The 21,469-nt window shown below is 41.3% G+C and overlaps 1 protein-coding gene and 2 long non-coding RNA genes across 3 annotated transcripts; 2 read left to right on the plus strand and 1 right to left on the minus strand.

The window, feature by feature from the left end:
• Positions 1-1,681: 1,681 nt before the first annotated feature.
• On the minus strand, positions 1,682-10,723 carry LOC311259019. Its single transcript, XR_014622806.1, has 4 exons — positions 10,498-10,723; positions 8,803-8,862; positions 6,713-6,774; positions 1,682-1,751 (listed from the first exon to the last, which is right to left on the minus strand). It is a non-coding gene; the product is annotated as an uncharacterized lncRNA (long non-coding RNA).
• On the plus strand, positions 5,264-7,403 carry LOC311259015 (mast cell protease 2-like). Its single transcript, XM_084355805.1, has 5 exons — positions 5,264-5,516; positions 5,717-5,876; positions 6,088-6,223; positions 6,390-6,614; positions 6,719-7,403. The coding sequence occupies exons 1-5, from the start codon at positions 5,465-5,467 to the stop codon at positions 6,902-6,904; spliced, it is 759 nt and encodes a 252-aa protein (XP_084211931.1). The 5' UTR covers positions 5,264-5,464; the 3' UTR covers positions 6,905-7,403.
• A 1,975-nt stretch (positions 10,724-12,698) lies between the features above and the next one.
• On the plus strand, positions 12,699-20,945 carry LOC311259020. Its single transcript, XR_014622807.1, has 3 exons — positions 12,699-12,801; positions 19,833-19,889; positions 20,150-20,945. It is a non-coding gene; the product is annotated as an uncharacterized lncRNA (long non-coding RNA).
• Positions 20,946-21,469: the final 524 nt, after the last annotated feature.

The raw sequence follows: 21,469 nt of genomic DNA on the forward strand, positions 1-21,469 counted from the left end.
TCCACTGGTGGCAGTGCTCGCCTACTGTTGGCCTGTGATAGACGGTGATAGACAGATGGTTTATCCAATCACAGTAGCTCCTTCTAGAACAGAAACATCACACTGTAGAGTGGTTTTTACATGAGATATAAACAGAGAAGACAACAAGAAATGAGAGTAAATTCAAATAAAATATATAAATAACTGTAAAAAATCTTGCATGAAATTACACTGTCTGGCCAAAAAAAAAAAAAAGTCACCACCAATTGGATTTAACTAAGCAAATAGTTAAGAGCCTTCCATTGGATAATACTGCAGTGATTAATATGCTCCAGCTGGCAACAAGGTACATCAGAAGACATATCCTGTGGTTGTGGAGAGGATGTTACTCTGTGTCAGAAGGGTCAAATTATTGGCCTGCATCAAGCAAAGAAAACAACTAAGGAGATTGTTGAAACTACTAAAATTGGGTAAAGAACTGTCTTACACATTATTATAACCTGGAAGGATAGTGGTGAACCATTATCGTGAGTGGAGAACTCAAGGGGATTGGGACTAAACAGCTGTGTAGCCTTAATAAAACCACTTGTCAGTGAGGCTAATCGGAAATAGGGGCTTCAATTCGCTAGGGAGCATAAAGATTGAACTCTGGAGCAATGGAAAAAGGTCATGTGGTCCAATGAGTCCAGATTTACCCTGTTCTAGAGTGATGGCCATCATGCCTAGTGCCTACTGTACTGTGGGCGCAGTGTTATGATCTGGGGTTGCTTCAGTTGGTCAGGTCTAGGTTCAGCAACGTTTTGTTTCCAAAAAATGAGGTCAGCTGACTAACTGAATATACTGAAGGACCAGGTTTTTCCATCAATGGATTTTTTTCGAGCATATTTCGAGATGACAATGACACGATTCATCGGGCTCAAATTGTGAAAGAGTATTTCAGGGAGCGTGAGACATAATTTTCACGCATGGATCGGTCACCACAGAGTCCAGACCTTAACCCTGATGAGAATCTTTGGGATGTGCTGGAGAAGACTTTACGCAGTGGCCCGACTCTCCCATCATCAATAACAGATCTTGGCAAAAAATTAATGAAAAACTCTCATTGTATAAGTTAAAAAAGTAATGCAATGGCAATATGTGCAATAATCAAGGCTAGAGGCGTTCCAACAAAGTAGATTGTGTGAATTTTTTTGGCTGGGCAATGTAATGTGACAACTGCATATGTATTTAAGTTTATAAGTAGAGTTGCAATGAGAAAAAGAGATGTAAGATATGTGCTATATTGACTAATACTGCAGTATGTGATAGTTGACAATGGGTAACAGCATAAATAAAAGCTACAAAAATGCTATAAATAACAATTTATGCTACAATCATTATATTTACATGTCACATATATAGTTGTTTATACATAACTACAATAATTTAAAACTCAGAACATTTACTTGTACAATATAATATTATAAATAATACATATATACACAGAATAATATGAAAAAAATCATCATATCTTTTTTTCAATATATGTACATACAAATTTTACTCTGGGTATTTTTTATGCTATAAACTACAATACCTTAAATATCAGTATTTGATAGCATGGCCAATGCCATAGGGAAAAACTGACGTAACTTTGGGGGAATAAGATTTTAGATTTTTATTTAAAGAAAAATGTAGCTCAGCTTCCGTACTGTGTGATAAGCACAACAGTATTTGACGTAATTGGGTGTGAGGAGGCAGGCCTGCACTGCAGCAGTGTTTGTGTCGACTTGCTGTCAGAGAAGGGAGAGTGAGAAAGCAGCTGGTATCAGTATCGATACTGTTGAAATTGAGCATTGAAACAGTTCAAATGACAACACTTCTCTCTTGGTCAGGGAAGTCCTCAGAACTATGCTGTGGTCACAACACTTCGACTGCTCCAGCCAAGGAATCCCTGACCTATGCTGTACCAATACCTACTGTACAGTCATCTTGAGCCCAGCAGAGAAGGTCATTTACACCTCAGTGGACAATGAAGCCATGGGGCCTCATCCTGACATGCCAACCCTGAGTCTTACTCCTTGGGTTTCTCGTCTCCACACTTCCTGACATATTTAATCAACATTCAGCCCTTTTCATCAGCCTCTGCTCCATCCAATCCCTTTACTGTTCACAACCCTCTTTTAACCCTCCATTCAAAACCGCAATTAATTCATCCCTGTCTTACATTTGAATACTTTATGGGCGTGTGTTTTGCTAGTACAGAAAGAAAAGGGACTGGGACTCAATCTGCCCTATGAACATATACAACTGAAAGTAAGCCCCTAAAGAATGAGAGATAAACAAGTGCATGTACTTATGCTTCACACCGTAAATAAAGAGGAAATGGTTTACGATAGTCGTCAATACTTCCTGATGATTACACGCAAGATAAACACCGCACACCATTTCACACGTATGTGAGTAACCAACACTTTGATAAACAAGAAACAGAGTACATGGGAATCAGAGGCTGCTATTAGAGTAAAGATCCACAGATAATGATAGCTGCTCTACTCTGGAGTTTGGAGAGCGGTGTGCTCTATGAAATGATCTTTCAAAAACTAAAACATTGGTTTATCTGCTCCAATGTGAACAGCAAAGGTTAGCCCGGCTAACTAGCTAACTACCTATAATAGTAACCAGAATAATTTCCTAAGGAGTGGGGCTTTACAGGGGTTACAGGTTATGTTACAAAATACTGTTTTACAAACATGAAAGCATAAATCTTACCACCGTGCTGGTTGTCCAACTATGTCTTGCTAAAGTGAACATTCAACCATTCAATAAATGATTTGGATGCTATAACAACATGATTTAAAAGACTTGCATGGCTTGATATCAGTCTGGCTTTCATCCTGCAAGTAAGACCTTCATTGGCAATGCCCTCTCTCGGCTCTGAACAACTTTCTGTAGGACCTTGAAATATCAAGCAGTTTTCATCCATTGTTTTCTGCCCTCTGTTGGATATAATGAAGGGCCGTACCCTCTGAAATCATCTGCCAGCAGTACTGGGTAGAGTAGATTCCCTAAATGCCTTTTTCATTAGTGTAAGTCAAGTTTTCAGGTATGCACATGCCTTTCTGTCGCGGAGAAGATTGATATTGTGAATAGCAGTTTTGGCTCCAAAAACGCCTGCCAGAAACTGATGTTGAAACTTAACTAACTGCGGCCTGTTTAACACTTAACACTTACATTTTTTATATAAAGCTCAGTGGTCACATTTCACAAGTCTTATTTTTCTGCACTTTTTTATGACATGACAAAAAAGAGAACGTTTCCTTTGGCTGACCTCAGAGAGCTTCAGGATTTTGCATGAATTACTTAGAGATCTTCAAGGCTGTGTATGTTACAACACAGGCATCAGAACAATGCAACATACGTATGCTGTATGTAAAACAACACGCAGACTTTCACAACAGCCCAGATTCCCAAAAAGTTGGACGCCAGTCTCTCCCACACAGCAGTACAAGTTCTTCTCAGCACACTGCTTATCACCTTGGAGCTCAACTTGAGGACAAAGAGAGATAGAAATATGTATGTATGTATGTATGTATGTATGTATGTATGTATGTATGTATGTGATAGTTGTTAAGATACCAAATGTAATTCTGCTAGTAAAACTTGCTTGTCACCATGTTCTCTCAGTAGGCTAACCACCTATAATAGTTAGTCACCTTGCCCTCACATTATACTTGTGGATCAGTTATATCTATTTATGTTCAGTGGTAAATTTTGATTTGCTATAACAGAGCTCATAGTTATTGTAGGTGTGTTAGGGCTCCAGGGGTCATCTCTGCCATTAGAACATTTTATTGATTTAAATAAGCAAATAAAGTACTTTGGAGTGTTTTAAGACTAGAAATACCATGGAAAAACATCATCTTGTTTCGCTTACAACTAAGTTTTATTGCATTTCTATTCTTATAATAACGATGTCAAACTACAGCGACCCTTCACTCATCCCTGTTTTACTTGCCAGTTCAGTCCAATACACTAATTTGCACACTTTAACTGAATGTTATTTGGTCTGGTGAAGAAGGAGAACAGCACAGAATGTTCTCTGGCCTTGAAAGGAAAACCTCAAAGAATTAGTGATAACCAAGGGGGGATTTTACTGGTTTCATAGCTCAGAAAAAGGAAACGCTGACTATATTAATCTATACCTCCTGCTGATTGTGAACAAGATAAATGATGCAACACCATTTCAAACGGATGTGATCAACTAACACCTTGAAACACAAGACGCAGAGTGCACTGGAATCAAAGGTTGCTGAACAATGTTTGGTTTTTTTCCCATGAATTAAAACGCAATAAACTTTGATTGAATAGCACCAAGAATGGGGGACTGACTGAGTGTGTGCAGTGTGAACAGGATGCATTAAACACCACAATAAATAATAGGGGCTACTGTTAGATCAGACAGAATCAGGGCATAAACAGTAAGGCATTAGCTGCAATATCTGCAATAATATCTATCTTTTGACTTGACAAAACTAGGATTATGATTCTTTTGGGACTGTGTGACCTCAGAGAGCCTCGGCCCAGTAGCTCTTGCAGCCCAGCAGGGAGATATGTGTTAGCAGCTAGTTTGCTACGTTCTACAAGCTCCCCTAGCTTTTTTAATTTAATAAACACAGATACAAACCACCCTGTTAAATGCCACAATCATAAAAACACAAGCACAATAGCTGTCACCAATATACCTCAGTCCAAAAAGGCTTCCCTGCATCACAGTTACTACTGACTGCTGCAGGGCTGTGCTTTGTGCTACCGTTAGCTGCTGATCAAGTGTTGCTGCTGTAGCAGCTATGTTCATTGGCTCAAGGGCTGTGTGCCTTGTGCTCCTGGGTTAGCAGCTGAACAACAGTCTTTCACTTGTTCTTTGGCAGGGGATGGGGTGTGTGCTTTATGCTTCGGAGCTAGCTAAATGCTGAACAACAGGCTCAAGGGCTATGCTACCCATATACAACTAGCATTACTTCATGTCTCACATGTAAGAAAACCTAACATTGTCATCTTGAACGTAAACACTGAACAAGGCTATTGTTGGTACTCATCACTGTCGCCTTTCTTTTCCATTATTGTGTGACAAGCTCACTAATAGCTTTAGCAATATATCTGCCAGTCAAGCACAATGATTGTGCACAGACAGGCAGGTATGTTGGTAGACAGACAGGTTCGAACAAAAATGCTTCAAGAATAACTTACCAACCATAGATTTAATTAAACATCGTCAAAAGATTTACGAATTGTATTATGAATCTAATATCTAACTTTTATCACACTCTGGAGTTGATTGAGATGTGGATGTGTTCAAACCCACATCATTTGCATGTGTTGATGACATGTGGTGATGACTGAAACACTTCCTTTTCTGCCTCACGCTCAGAGGCATTAAAGACCTGAAATTGTCAGTGAGGTATGCCACTGCTCTTCAGTAGCTCAGCTGGAGTGCAATCTCACCATGTTCATCCGACTGGTAGTACTGATACTCGCACTGACTCTTGATCGTCAAGGTAAGTTTAATTTTTTATGGCATTAATTTACTGTTTCACACAGGTTATAGCATGCAGGTTTAAAGAAAACTAAGTACATGAGGAATATTCCACATTCAGTACTGTGAGACATAAAGTGTACAAAGAAAACAAGGATTATTTCATGAGTTTCTTTGATCTCTTAAGTTTAAATGTGTATGATGCATCACTTTTTTTCTCAGTTCATACAGGAGAAATCATCGGAGGTAAACAGGCTGTGCCACACAGCAGGCCATACATGGTGTTTCTGGAGAGGCTACATGAGAATAACTTAAAAACATACTGTGATGGCTTCCTTCTGAACGAGGAGTTTGTGGTGACTGCAGCCCATTGCAAGGCCAAGTGAGTTTAACTCATTTATGTCGATCAATTCAGAGTTATGGGGCCCCTGATAGGACAACATAGACCCATGAATTGAGACTTCCATTTAAAATACACCAAATAATTGATTCTTAACTGGTAAATAAGTCTTGAAATAAATTGTATTCTATGAAAACAATGCCGTGACAAAAACTCCTTGATAACCTTCTTGCACTTAATTTAATCCTTCCAGGTCCTACACAGCCTGGCTGGGAGCTCACGATATCCAAAAACAGAATGACATGCAGCGTGTGTCTGTGAAAGAAGCATTTCCACATGAAGGCTACAGTGAAGAGCCTTATTATAAAAATGACATCATGCTTCTTAAGGTAAAAGGGAAAAAAAAGAATTGTATTATTTGGTTTTCCTTTTTTTGTCTCTTTTGTTTTTCATTATTCCATTTCCAAATGCATTATTGAACAACGAGTACTAAAATACTGTACAGATTCACATCCTGCATGTGTTTTATATGTTTTATCTTTTTCTGTCCACAAGTTGAGCTCCAAGGTGAATTTCACTGAAAACCTGACAAGCATTGCTCTCGCAGACCGAGGTGATGGCCCTCTGCCAAATTCGTGTCTCGTCTCCGGCTGGGGATTAACAGAGAAGAGTAATTACTCTTCTAAAGTACTCATGGAAGTCAATGTAACACTCAGTGTCGATGAGCGGTGTGTTGAGAAGAGCTGGTACTGCTCTGTTGGAAACTCTGGACCGGCTCGGGTACGCACATTTTTGTAACATAACATGGACAAACAAACATTGGTCAATAATGTTAACTGATTCACTGTTGAAGCACTCAATGCGTATTGTGTGTGTACCTCCAGGGAGACTCCGGTGGTCCACTGGTCTGCGAGGGTGGAGAGGCATACGGGTTGGTGTCCTGCAGGAGCCCGAAAACAACAGATGAATTGACTTTGTATGCCTTCACCAAGATTCCTGACTACATAAGCTGGATCAATTCTATTATTTCTCCCACTGAGCATCATGGAAAAAAAGTAACAACTGACTGATCAAATCACAACATCTGAATTTATGTTGCATAACATTGAAGTTGAACTGCTAATTTCAAGACTGAATCCAAAGCAATTAGACTGTCAGACTGAAGTCGGGACTTTAGACAGACGTTACAAAGATAAAGATTTTATTTTTGTTTGGAAAGTTAAAAAAACTGAAAACATGAATGTGATTGGCTTTGATTAAATCTGAGACATATTTTGACTTTTAATGGTATAGCTGTTTTTTTCTGCTATATATAAACTTAATATTATAATTAGGCAAATTGAAATTGAATGCTGTTTATTAGGTGTGATATATGTTAAACTAGATTCTGTCTGTCATCCTGCTCTTAAATGCAACATTATGTTACGCTTTGTGTATCTTCTTTTTGACTTGATCAGATGAGAACACAGGATCCTCCGATTTTGTATCATAGCATCTTTTTAAACGATAAACTGCTGCTTGTCTTGCCATTTTCCCTCAGCATGAATTAAAATCAAACAAAAAAGACAACACTGCCTCCTTGTGATGAAACTGTATTGATGCAGCAAGAAAAGGTTCACTTTTCACTTCTTGAAACTTTCATCTCCTCCTTTATAAGGTCTAAAGTCTGACAACATGGAAATATGGGAGTTTACATTAACAGTTGTCTAGGTTACCACCCCGTCTTATAATAATCAGTTGTTATCCGTTTACAACACACACCAGATCTCAATTAATATTGGTGTTTTACACATCTACACCTATGGTATGACATTAATTTGCACCCACATTGTGAGATTCTGTATTTCATGTGTCTTATATTCGAGGTACAGGCCTAATTTTAATTAAGGTAAAATGATTAAACACATTATTTGGATCCAGAGGTTACAGTGATGCACTTTAATCTTTTAGTTGGCTTACACTAAACCTTTTTGTTTGCTAAATTGTTTATTTGTGAACACAGTATCTCAAATAATGTAATAACGGTTTAAGTAGCTTTGTGCTCTTGGTATATTAATGTTCACATTAGGAAGAAGCCTTTTAAATTTTGTTTCTATGCCTTTTGCACCACCATCAGGCGATTTCCATTACTTACATGCCTGTATTAATGACTGCATTATTAAAACACACATACAGGCAGCATGTACACTATATGTATACTGTAGATATATTTACATATATAACAATGCGTGCTATAAACCCATTTGGAAAGTTTTGCTAATTAAAAACGTCTTATTTTCTTTCCTTCTTTCAAGATGCAGCTCTTCTAACGGCCACTTGATACTGGCTCTATTGCTTTCTGCCCTGACCTTTGCCTCCAGTGTTTTATTGAGCCGTTTTCAAGGCCCCTAAAAATTCTAGCGGTGCTACATACCCATATATCAACCACCAATAGGCCCGTCTCATGGTTTTTACTCAGGAGGGCCTTCTGCGAAGCCACTCTAATATAACATACTGATTCAAGAGTGCAGAGTGTCCTAACCTGGCGCTAGATGTACTATAAATATATCAGTGACGTTGATGAAACTTTGGACTCTCAAGGGAGAGTCATCCTCATCCAGTCATCAGTATAGACAGTAATGTACTTTAAATATGGACAGCCTCTGTCATGATGTTCATAGAGGCTGCTGAGCCCGGTACCACTACCCGCTAACCTGGATCCGGATCTGATGCCCATTATGGCAGCACTCCCTTCCAGCATTCGTCGCTACTCACTGCAGCATCCTATTCCTACTTTATTTTGTAATGTAATGGATGGACGGACGTATTTAAGGGGGTGTTGAACATTTATCCGACTAATGAACAAGGGTAAGTGCTTTTAGAGTTTTCAGAAACTGTCGTAACAAAGCGCGATGAGGACTTTTCACATTTCAGCATCGCTGCACATTAACAGTGCAAACACTACTTAAGTTACATTACTGATACTCACCATAGTAGTTATACAGCAGCTAGCCGACTCTGTAGTGGATCTCCATATGATCTCTGACTCCTGAAATGTAGCAGAAACAAGAAACAGTTTTATTGAAAATATTATATGATTGCTTCCTGTAGGCCTTTTTATACAGGTTTTCATCATAAGCACCATGAAAGACTGTCTGTTGACATTGTTCTCATTGCTTCCCCTGAAGTGGCCTCCTAAAGATGATCCACCTGCATTTCTTTATCCTCTGCTGAAGCTGCTTTTTTCACTGCATGTACATACTGTTTTATCCCCACTGAAGTGTCACAAGCTATGATACTGTATTCACACTAAAGAAATCCACAACTCTCTTTTCAAAAGAAGTGATATTTTGGTCTCCTTTTTTAGCTGTTGAGTGTGTTTACTCACTGCCTTTAATTTGTTCAGTTGGGTGCCCTTTAGCAGGGTAATGATGGCTGCCGCTTGCCTGTTTGAGGTGAGTTAAATTTAGTGTCATTACATGGTAAACATTCCTCAATCTGACTCCCACATCATTTTCATAATTTGTTTAATTTAACCAAGGCGGTTTCTCAAGATACCGAAGTAATGTAAATGAAAAATCTAGAATTTACATGAGATGGAGGCCACTGAAAAGAAATGCTGAATTTTCATAATAAATATTCATATAAAATAGAAGAAGCAGTGAAATCAATTAAAACAGGTGTGTCTTATTTGTATTTAGACTGGCATGAAATGTTATTTTTTGTTGAAAATGTCTGGCATGTTGTTTCACTGATCATTTTGGAGGCTACAGGCATTGTTGTGCTAAGCTAAACTGTATTGCAATGCAGCTAAAATCTGTTATTTTGACCATCCCAGTTACATATATTGATACTGCCGATGAAAACTTAAAGGTCCCATATTATGAAAAACGCGTTTTCTCTGGTCTCTACATATATAAACTGGTCCTCCCTGAGTCTACCAACTCCCAGAATGAGGAAAGCAAAGGAGTCCTGCATGGTCTCTGCAGCCCACCCACTGGTGAAACGAGGCTCCTACAGGCTGTTCAGATTCAGCTCCTGTCGTGACGTAGCAACATGATTTTCATAGGCCGAAAACACGCCCCCGAGAGGCTGGCGTTGATCCCCGAGGTCACGGTGTTTAGCAATGTCATCGCTCAGAGCTAGACACGCAAATTGTTCTGTTGTTGGTTGTAAAAATCAACATAAGTGCCTATACTCTGTGCCAGCTACAGAAGAACAGAAGAGACAGTGGTTGCGTTTCATTTTTAACGGCTACGGTTCCTGTAAGTCTGTCTGCGTGTGCTAACCGCTTCACACCGGACTGCTCCAGTAACGAGGGTCAGTACAAAGCTGGCTCTGCCTCGACACTGACCCTCCTAAAAGGATCAGTCCCAACCATACGGGACCCAGCAACTGCACCCGAGCCGCAGGTAAGTGTCGCCACGTTTTGATGGTATTTACAGTTGCCTACGAGTATGGTGACGTCAGCTTGAAACTGGCTAACTAGTTAGCTCCGCTTCGGTCGCTATGCAACAGCGTTTGAAGTGACTTTAATGTTAATAATGTTACGAGGGAGCTTGGTTGTCACAGTAAAAAGTCTGGAAACGTGCAGACTGGAGACAGAGACTATGCGGACAGTGTCCAGGAGTTTGGAGACTGTGTTGGAGACAAACAGCTTTCGCTAGCTGTTTTTAGACGTTACCTGTTGCAGGTCAGTGGGGGATGGGAGCCGGGTGGTTGTGTTGGGGAGTCCTGCTGCAGCCGCAGAGTCTGTATTTTCTGAGCCTCTCCTTCTGGGTCCGATTCTGGGTCAAACTGGTGTGGTTGAACGACAGCATCTCGGCGAGCCATAGCGATACATCCACCGTAAACATTAGCATATGCTACCGCTAGCGTCAGCGGCATCCTCTCCATGAGAGGGGCGCGTAGCAGGACGGAGCTCATTAGCATTAAAGGTGCAGGCACAGAAACAGCTGCTCTCAGTAGAGCTCACTTGAGCAACTTTTAGACAGCTGAAATTCAGGATCAGGATGGGTTTGGGGCAATACATTTCAAATACAGTGTTGTTGGACCTCTGACAGCTGTGTGAAATTGATGAAAAACAGCATAATATGGGACCTTTAATGTTATGAACCTTATAAACTAGTGGGCCCCATCGATGACCAGGATATTCGTTTCAAACCTTCCACCTTTAGCAGATTAGTCTCTCCTGCAACGTGTTTTCATTATTAAGCCCTACACAGTGTGGCTAACAGCTATGCTAATATTCCTCCATCACTATAATGTTGATGTTAGCTTTAAGTCATGTTTAACATCTGGGCCCTGGCTACTTTTAGCTAAATTTAATCAAGAAAACAAGTACTCTTAGCAGCTAATAGCTAACTGTTAGCTGTTAATAGCTACATGTATTTTAGCTAATAAAGAAACCCGAGCATTGGTAATGTTGTAGCTAACCGAACAACCAAGACTGGCTACGTGAGTTGGTAAAAATAAAGCTAAAGTGAGACTAACGTTACCTTTAACAAGCTAATGCTGCAGGGTAGACAGCTGGGAACAAATACCTGTAAGGGCTCCACCTTGGTTTAATGAGCGTTACTCAGCTGAGTCACAGTTAATTGAACATAGCACCACTAAAAACAACAGGGGAGGTTCAGATAGTTCTGACTTGCCACGAGCCTGCATGAAAACACACCTGCGCCCTGGAGATGACTCACCTGAAACAGAACACAGACATCACTGATTTGTTTTCTGTAACACCTGTGCTCATCCTGCTATGACATGTCAAAGAGGTAGACTGTAACATGTGTAGTACACAGCCTACTCCAGTATTTTGGAGGTAGATGGTTGTACTTGTACTGCATTACATTTCAGGGGGAAATGACAATTTTACCTTTCAGATTAAGAGTTGACATGTAAAACATTATTATCAGTTTATAAAATAAGTTACATTGTGGATACAATGTGTGGTTACAAGTAATTCATTTAAGACCTATACATTTAATTAGCTGATATTAAATGTACTTAAGTATTGCAAGTAATTTTATGGCAATAAATGTAATTGAGCATCAAAAAGTTAAATTATTAGATATCAAATTATACAGATATTTACATGTAGCCTATATTTAATTATAAATATAATACTTATTTTACATAACAAGTACTTTTACTTTGATATTTTTGGTATATCTTTTCTTTCTGATAATTCTTCAGTACTGATTTTATATGCAGGGTTTTTCAATTGAGTGCATTTTTAAGGAGGTATATGCACCATCTTATCTTATCAGTTCCTTAAATGTCAATTAAGTTTTTTTTTTAACAATGCTGTTAAAATGGCTTTTGCCAAAGAATCATATCTACAACACCATGAGAGAAGGGAGGCTTGAACAGACTCTTGCTATTCTACCTGAGTCCACTTGGTGGCACCACTGAATCTTGATAAAATCCCCTACAGGAGTCTTTGTTGTTGCACAAAAAATTTGCTGCACACTTTTCTTAACTTTAGGCTAGAGGGGACACTTAACACACAGCTTGACACATTGCCGATTTAGTGCAAGTGCAGCAAAGATTATAATATGTGTGAATAAATGATTTAGAGTAGAATGACAAACTTAAGTTATAATCATTAACCAAGTCTGACTGTTCATGAGGTTAAAGTCACTTCAAAGAAAGCTAAAGTTTATTGTTAACTACAAATACATGTGCAGGCTGCTGAGCAGAAATACAACCAGGAGATATTTGCAATATGCTGTTTTAAAAACTGCAATTCTGGACTGTCTCTGAATCAAATGCGCTCGGTGTAGGCAATTGAGATTAGAAAGTAAAGACCACAGTCGGGTTAAAAATAGAAGTAGATACTGCTGCAGTAAGCACTCTAACTTCTGAACTACCCTTTTTCTACCTCAGCACCTCCTACACACGAGTGCACCTCATGGCTTCCTGTGCAACACCACAGTTTTCCATTGTGGTAGAGTTCGGCCTATCGAGCTTCGCTGACAGATTTAGTCAGGTGAGCGCCTGCAACACAGATCTGAAGAGATATTTAAAGAGAATGCAAAACGTTGAAGAACTGTGTGAAAGAAAATTCTTTAATGTCGCACACCTGTTGATTTAATGAGTCAGGACTGTCAGTCAATGAAGCAATCAGACAATTACAGAATAAAATGTGTGGCACTCTTTCATCTTTGAGTCCTAAACTATGATTTGTTTTTCTTTCTACTTTTGCCATGTCATTTATGCAGTTGTTATTGATATGACAGGAGGGGGCACTCTAGGCACACCTATTGCAATGCTTCCTCCTGCAAGTTGGAGTCTGGACCAGCACCTCCTCTGCTAGCTTCATTGACTGCAGCCTGCAAGTGCCTGTCCTGCTCTTGACTCTCTGTTTTGATGTTGATTGCTTTTCCGGCGCCACAGCGACGCGGGGGCTCTGGAGATTTGACGCTCCAGTGGTCGCATGTGACAGCTTTGTTTATCTCACATGACTATTTAGTTATGATTTTTTTTTCTTTTTTATTTTGCTGCATGTTTGAATAGCAACAGATATCCAGAGGTAGCAATTATATCCACATGAGATGAAAGTGTGTTTTGATTTATTCCAGCAGACATCTGTATTATGAGGACGACATGAAGTCCTGAACTGGAAGATAATGATGTAAAAAGCTGCCTGTGTGCCTTTAAGAGGCGAGATCACATTGTTATTCTGGGTTTGTCCACAGGCCGACTGTGGAGGTGGACAGATAGTGGTTCTGAGGGTGGTGTGTGGGGGAGAGAGAAGGTGTGGGAGGGGCGTGTGTAGGAGTCTCCTAATATGAGTCTCCAGGGATCAGTATGGATTAGAAAGAGAGGGAGAGCGAGAGAGAGACACTGCGATGTGGATAAGATGTCCTTTGGATGCATCCCGTGTTTTACAGCACGTCCAAGGAGGCAGAGATTGATCCCGTGCTCCCCTGTTCTCAGAATGGTGTTGCGGGCTGAACACTCAAGGCTAAGCCGCCCATTAACGAGCCAATAATTTGTGTCATTATGTGAAGACTGCAGCTGGTGCCACTGATGCACTGCTTCTCACATGTCAGGTCTGAAGACTGAAAGGACTCTTATAGCGCTGCTCATTATAAAGCCGGCCTCTCATCCACCGCTTCCATCCTTTGTCTCGGATGCATGCGTGGCAGAAAAGGCTTGGCCTGGATAGCTTATTTGTTTCCTCCCCGGCTCCCCTTTTTGAAACACAGCATGCTCAATATAAAATCAATGTATTAAGTGTTCTCGAGTATGCAGAGTGACGTGCTGCCATTCCCACTCTTTGCCTTTGGCTGTGATTACAGCTAATTTGAATGATTGAAATGCTTCCATAGTGGAGCTGGAGTGAGTGAAGTGAAGGGCTCACACAGATGAAGGGGGAGGAGGCGAGAAAGGCTTGGCTCTACTCCAGGTGGAGGAGGTGAGTCATTCCCCACACAGATAGACAGTCTATCAGTGTGTGTGTGCGTGCGCGTGTGTGCGTGCACGTTGCCCAAATTGTTGTTGAGAGAATAAAACCAGGCTGTGAGCAACAGAGAGATAAAGAATGAATACCACTGTATACATTGTGCATCTGTGTGTGTTTGTTTTTTTTGTGATTTTGTGTGCAGATTACAGTGGATATCTCCGGTTAATCTGTGCATCCCGCAGATGAATAGTGACTGAATCTGTGGTCTTTAGGCCGTCTGACTCGGATTCCCAAGGTGGGCGTATGATTCACGCGGCTCAGAATCAAACAAAATAAGCGCAAACAAGAGTTTCAGTAGACTGAGAGGATTATTTGATGTTCACCGTTACACTCATCTGTGTTTTTTTATTTCACCTTTTCAAAATAATAAAAAACAAACAGTAAATATATATAAGTGTATCAAAGGGTAACGTGGAGTTCTTGAGGAGTCTTTTGTGGCTCCAGAGAAAGCCGCATGTTGCCTCCAGCGATGTCACTCAGCAACTGTTGCACTGTGGGTAATGTAGGCACCAGGTTTTGAAAATATGTGGTTTGTGTTTAATAAAGGAGGTGACATTTTTGTGGAGGCAAATTGTTTTTTAAAAGCATAACTCATCTAGAGAGCTTGTAGAAAGGTGCAGGATAAAATGATCTCTTCTACTCAAAAAGACATGATTATAATTGTGAATCAGTAGTTTTAAAATGTTTGTTGGGTCCAAAATTATTGTTTTATTGATCTCTGTGTAAGAATTTCTACCAAGCGTTCGTGAGCCAACGTCTGTGTTTCATCAGTGGTCTTGGTAGTTGAATGGCTGAGTTCTTCAGTATGCACCCAGCATACTGTGCTGCCCTAATGTTAGCTAGCTAGCATTAGCAACGTTAATGTTTGCTAGCTTGCATTAGCAATGGTAGCTAACATTTGGTAGCTAATGTCAGATTGTCCTCGTCAGCGTTTGCAACATCAGCTAGTGCACAAACTGGCAACGCTTTGAGGGGGCAGACGATTCAAACAACAGCGGTGTTGAGATGGATGTGCCACAGTGTTACAGCGGTGCAATGTCAGACCGGTGGACTGTGTTTCACAACCTGCCGCCTACATTACCCACATTGCAGCTTAGCCATTGATTGAGCCTCAGACGCCATCAGATTACATGCAGCTTCCTCTGGGGCCACAGAAGCCCTGCAACCACACTTTAACGGCTAAAATTGGTGGTGTTACCCTTTAACTAAAAAAAGCCCCGCCAAAACAGCAACACATTTAGTTCTCAGGCTTGCATTCACGTTGCATGTTTTGCACGCTCTCCACCGGTCACGTCTGTACGTTTGTGTGCGGAAAACTCACACCACTGGTTGATTTGTTTATCTTGCAGATGCTTTTGCGACTGTATTTTTTTCGGGCCACCTGACTGCGCAGCCTAAGGTGGGCGTTAGATTCATGTGGTCTCGGCATCAAACTAAATGAGGGCGGATAGAAGTTTCAGCAGCACTTTCTCCCGATCTGAAAAAACGAGATCACTCGGTTACACGCCACGTGTGCGTCATGTTTTGTATTTCTATTTCATTTAACCAGAAGTCTAGTCTGTTGAGGTTGAGACGAGAGACGTGGACAAAGTGGCAGATTATTTGGATCTGAAACACACACACACACACACACACACACACACGTCAGCACACAAACACCCACCCACATTAAATGCTTAGGCACACACTCTCATTGTTCCATTTTCTTTTGAGAGGCACGCTTGCTTCTTATCAGATACTACAGACACAGATGTCGCTATATTCATAAGGTATTTCTGGATGACTGCAAGCAAGTTGTTGGTTCCTTGTCATCCATCATGGGAGGGGTGTATACAAAGAGGACATTCTGTTCTAGACAAAGCCGGCAAGCATGCATACAACTCTGCTGGCTTCTTCCACCCCCGCCTGCCCATGCACCCCAGCCCACTAGCCTGTCTCTTCCTAATAACTCCGCCAGACTCTCTCTGTCTCCTTTTATCTATCTATCTATCTATCTATCTATCTATCTATCTATCTATCTATCTATCTATCTATCTATCTATCTCCTCCACCAACGCCATTGAGGAAGCGCAAATAAAAAGTTGTTGTCATGGAAACCTGCCGTGCCTTTCCTCCTCTCCCCTCATCACCCCCTCAGCACACTCAAACTTGTAGACACACACACAGGCGTGCACGCTAACACACACACACACACACACACACACACACACACACACACACACACACACACACACAGTATCTTGCATTCATTCTATAAACACTCAAGAGACATGGACAACTTCAAGAGGCGATGCAGGAAAAAAAAAGACGTCCGGCTCTTGTGAAGACAGACTGAGTGTGAATGCAGAGAAAACAAGATGGGAGATTATCAAAAGTGCAAAAACACCTACATGTACAACAACTCAGCCTCTTCACATAGTATTTGGAATACTACTCAAATAAAAAAAAAGACTTTTTGTAGATTTTCTGATTTTTACAGGACCGTCGGATCAGTAAACATGAAACAAAACGCGCGGATGAGAAATCAGTTTTCCAAATTAAATTAACTGAACGTCTCCCGCTCAAACGAAGATGCTTTTCCTCTGAGGGACCCGTTTGTTGTTGTTGCTGTCAGGCCTTGAACATGACATGATTTATGTTACGGCACATTAAAGGTGCGCTATGTAGTTACGGAGAGGAAACCTTAGTCAGAAGGGAAAGATCTTCATTGACTGGTTTTTCAACAAACTTTCTTCCTTTTCACGACTGAATAAACAAACCCATCTTAGAGGACAACACAATTACATTTGGCGGACCCTGCCACCTTTCTAGCAATAAATGCTTGTATTATAACCTCATACCGGAGTTTGAATTTCTACTCTATAACTACATAATGCCCCTTTGACATTGCCGCAGAGGAAGAAGCCCTTTGGCAGCCAGATACTGACGTTTTCACAGGTTTTTCAGAAATATTAATTCCCAGATACTTTTCTTTCACATCACAGATGCGCAGTATGTACATATCGTATTGAGACTCATTGGTGATACTCTTCAGATAGCGGGCCAGTTAAGTACAGTTTTCCGATTCGCGAGCAGCTGGTCGAGGGCTTCTGCTACTGATGTTGTTGTTGCTATTGTTGTCGTCCCTGTAGTGACAACACAGTCCTGAGGAAGCCAGCTTCGCTTGTCTTCTTCTAGGAAAGCAAACACATACGCATTAACACACACACACACACGCAGGCACACAAACAGTAAGGCAGGTTGCCGTGGGTGTGTCCCCAGCTGCTCGTTGGGCTGACGCACTTCCACTACGCCCCCTGTGCACGCTCCCAGGGGGAGGGCACGTGTCCCGCAGGTCTCCATTCATTCAAGGTGAGACGCAGATGACATGACAAGTTGCTACCATGACAACGGTTGGTTGGGTAAAGCCATGCGGCATGAGCCTACATGTTGGCTGATAATGAAATCGCCCCTCCTTTTTCCTCCTCTCCCTCCTCCACTGGAACAGAAGAAAGACTGTCACGGTGTTCAAGTGTTTTGTATCCTCAACCATCATACCTAGTTTTCATCATTTCTTTGTTAGGTCCTACAGGCCTCTGTGGATTCGTAATGTGCGTGTTGAGGATCTGCACATTCTGGTCAGGTGTCTGGCTGCCCTCAATCAATATGTAATCAATTCACCAGAGGTAATTGTTCAGGCGCTGATTGCTTCTCGAAGCTGTTTCACCTGAAATCTGGTTTCTACCCTGCTAGCCGGCAATTTTGGGGGGGTTGGGTTCAGCGCATTGTTGCTTTCAGGATCAGACACAGTGTAATTTGCGTGTTAGCTTGCCAAGGATTGATGAGCCTGCACTTCCCAACTCTGTCCTGATGTGATGCATTGAGCATGATTGGCATGTGGGGAGAGAGAATAAGCCAAAAGAAAACAGAAGAACAAAGTGTTTGTCAAATTAGTCTATCATCCCCCAAACAGCTAATGTATTTGATATGATAATTATGTTTATTTATTTTGCGGCTTCTCGTTACACTAATTAGACTTTAACAAGCTTATCAGGCAGAGGTCTGCACGGGAGAGATACTTTGTTGTCATGTTTGTATTGTTGGGTTTTTTTCCCCCCTTTTTAAAAAAAAAAAAACTAATTCAAATCGGCAGTGATAGAGTCGTACGTGTGCTTATACACAATCTATAATCAGTGTTGAAATCAGGAGGGATGGGTACTGAGCTCAGTACTTCTTCCTGTACTGACTGAATTACATCAGTCCCACAGAGTAATTCACATCACGCAAATCAATCACTGCCAAATTTCAGTACCTGAGAGCGTGTACAGTGAGGAAGCGATAAATACATGTTCAAGTCACACTGAGTCGGGTCAGTGTCGACACAGACGACACTCGCTGAATTATGTGTAATGTGAAATGCACGCCTGGCCCGAGGAAAACCCTGCTTAAACACAAAATATATCTTAAAGCTGAAGAATGTACTTGTTTGATAGCGTTAGCCTAAGCTAATGCAAGTCGTTTTGCAAATATTAAAGTAGAAATATAACAGCGCAGAAGTAGAGTTGTTGAACTCTTGGACAAAACTTTAAAGGAACAATATGTAAGAATTGGCCTCCTCTCAAATTCGCACAAATAGCGACCAGCATATCACCAGAGTAACCGCAAACTGCTGCTAACTGTCGATGCTGTTAGTTGTGCAGCTAGCAGTCTGGATTTAGGTGGTTTACTGACAAAGGACAGGCCGTGGCTACTGCAACACAATACGTAGTTGCTTTGATATCACACCAAAGTGGTCATTTCATAACATTTTGATGATAACTTCAGTAATGAATGTTTTACACAAAATGTCTTACATATCTAGCTTTTAATGAGGCACGGACATGTTCAGGTAATTAGCAGGATAAGTTGTTGTTGGAGATAACTGGACTTGTTTCACTGTCGTGGTCAACTTAATGTTACCATCCACTCGCATACGGCCAATTAAAAACATGATTAATACATGTAAATTGCTACAAATTGTTGCATAGAGGAGCTTTAAAGAAAGTGCAAAAAAATCCCTGGATCTGCACCAAAATTTACTGAGGTCTATTCTGGGCTGCGACCTGTTCTCCATCCAAGTTTTGTGGGAATCCGTTCAGTAGTTTTTGTGTAATCCTGCTTACAAACCAACAAACAAACAAACCGACACAGGTGAAAACATAATCTCCTGGGCGCAGTGGTTATGTAGTGTCTGTGCCCCCTTATCTGTGAATCGCTGCATCCAATAAACGATCTTTTCTCTCCCTCCATTCCGGCTCATTCACTCTGCTCTAAATGTTGTATTCAAACAGACTGCCACCACAACAGCCTGGAGATAAGAAGATACATTGCTGGTGACATTTAAAAAGAGTCGCTACCCCCTCATCTGCCTGTCCATTGTCAGCATCCTCTGTGGCCTATAATGAGAATGTGCACGCCCAGGCCATTATAAATAGTCTGTGTCCTGGTTAAATGCAACACCTCTCTTTGGGTGCTATTTGGGCTCCATGATTCACTGTGATTCATGCCAGTGTGTGTTCTCTCTGTTCTCACAGATGAGCTGGATGACCGGGGGCAGGAGATAAGGACTGCAATGGGAACATGGATCATGGGTAGATGTGTGTGTGTGTGTGTGTGTGCATGTGTGTGTAGGCTGTGCCATGTGTGTGAGTGGTAAATTGAACATAGAGAGAAAAGAGATGGAGGGATTTGAGAGTGCCCAGCTGAAGTGCTAAATTTGTCAGCCCACTCTCAGAAAAATCAGGCCTACTTGAAGGAGGGAGGGAAAAAAATAGTGAATGGAAATGAACGTTAATTTCCTTCACAGTGAGCTGCAACTGAGTGTGTGTATGTGTGTGTTACCCACGTGCAGGTGCGGCTACGTAAAGAATTGGAAACCTTGTTATCACGCTGCTGGTATTTTCCTGCTGTGCATGCACGCTGTACATCACCTCCTCATTGGCTGTGATAGACGTCGCGATGGAGTGATGGACACCTATTTAATTGCACCCTGCTGTCTGTTGTCTGTGTACCGGCAAGGTAGGAGGGAGAAGCAAGAGCTAATGGACTGATATGAAAGCCAGCCATGAGGACACATACTGTACCGAACACTTCGCGTGGCTCTTTTGTGCAACTGCCGGCTTGTTCAGCCACTAATTATTTACACTGAGATCACTTTTGTGCATGTAAGTGTGTGTCCGTGATTTCTAGTGCACACCAGCTCCCAGTGGCCATGTGGGTGTATGGTGGGTAGCTCAGAGTTACATTAATAGCCAAAGGGCAGGCTGGATAGACAGGAAGGGGAAATACAGTTTGCTGGTCGCCCACCGCTTCCTGTGTGTCTCCTACACTCGCAGCCCACGGACCAGAGCTGCTTCTAAAACCAGTGTGTTTGCTTGCAGTGTGTGACAGAGATAAGACACAAGCAAAGGTAAACACGCTGACAAAAGGGTGAGGAATGGCACCAGCGATGGGTTTGTCACCACAGTAAGGTTATGCAAGCTGCTGGAAATTACTTGCCCACACGGCCCTGCCCTTTCAGCTCTTGACTTGTCATGTGTGAAGTAAGTGAAGCAATCAAGTGTTACATTACAAGAGCAACAGCAGATAACAGATCTCCCTCTTAAAGTGATGAGCTGTACTGGATGCCAGATGTTATCACTGCAGAATCAATGTCTAATATCAACATTTAGAGAAATAAAAGTTCAAAAAAAGTTTAGCCGTCTATGAAACTGAGAGTATAGACTCGCTGCATTCCTCTTCAGAGATAACAAGGAGGTGCAGTGTCAAGACTTGTCCAGCAGAGGTCCTTCTGTCATTAAGTGTTGTCAGGGTCTGTCTCTATCTTGAAGTGGAGAACAGCAGTGACTGGGTGATGAAGGTGAACCACAACAATTGAAGGAGTGTTTTCAGCTCTAACAATGTAACAAAGAACAGATGCTTACATGATAACAGTATGCAAAGTTTCAGCTTTAAAGGTGCGCTATGTAGCTTTGGGTTGGACCTTTTTAATCAGACGAAAAAGAAAGATCTTCATTTTTTTAATGCCTAAACAAACTCTCTTCGCCTTTGTGACTGAATTAAAAAGACTGACCTGAAAGGACAACCCAATTTTTGTTCATATTTGGCGGACCCCGCCACCTTTCTAGCTTCAAACAGAGTTCTGAGGACCTTATTTTCCTCTGAGAACAGC

The sequence above is a fragment of the Pagrus pagrus genome (genome assembly GCF_965226575.1).
Source record: "Pagrus pagrus genome assembly, chromosome: 6".
Taxonomy (NCBI): Eukaryota; Metazoa; Chordata; class Actinopteri; order Spariformes; family Sparidae; genus Pagrus; species Pagrus pagrus.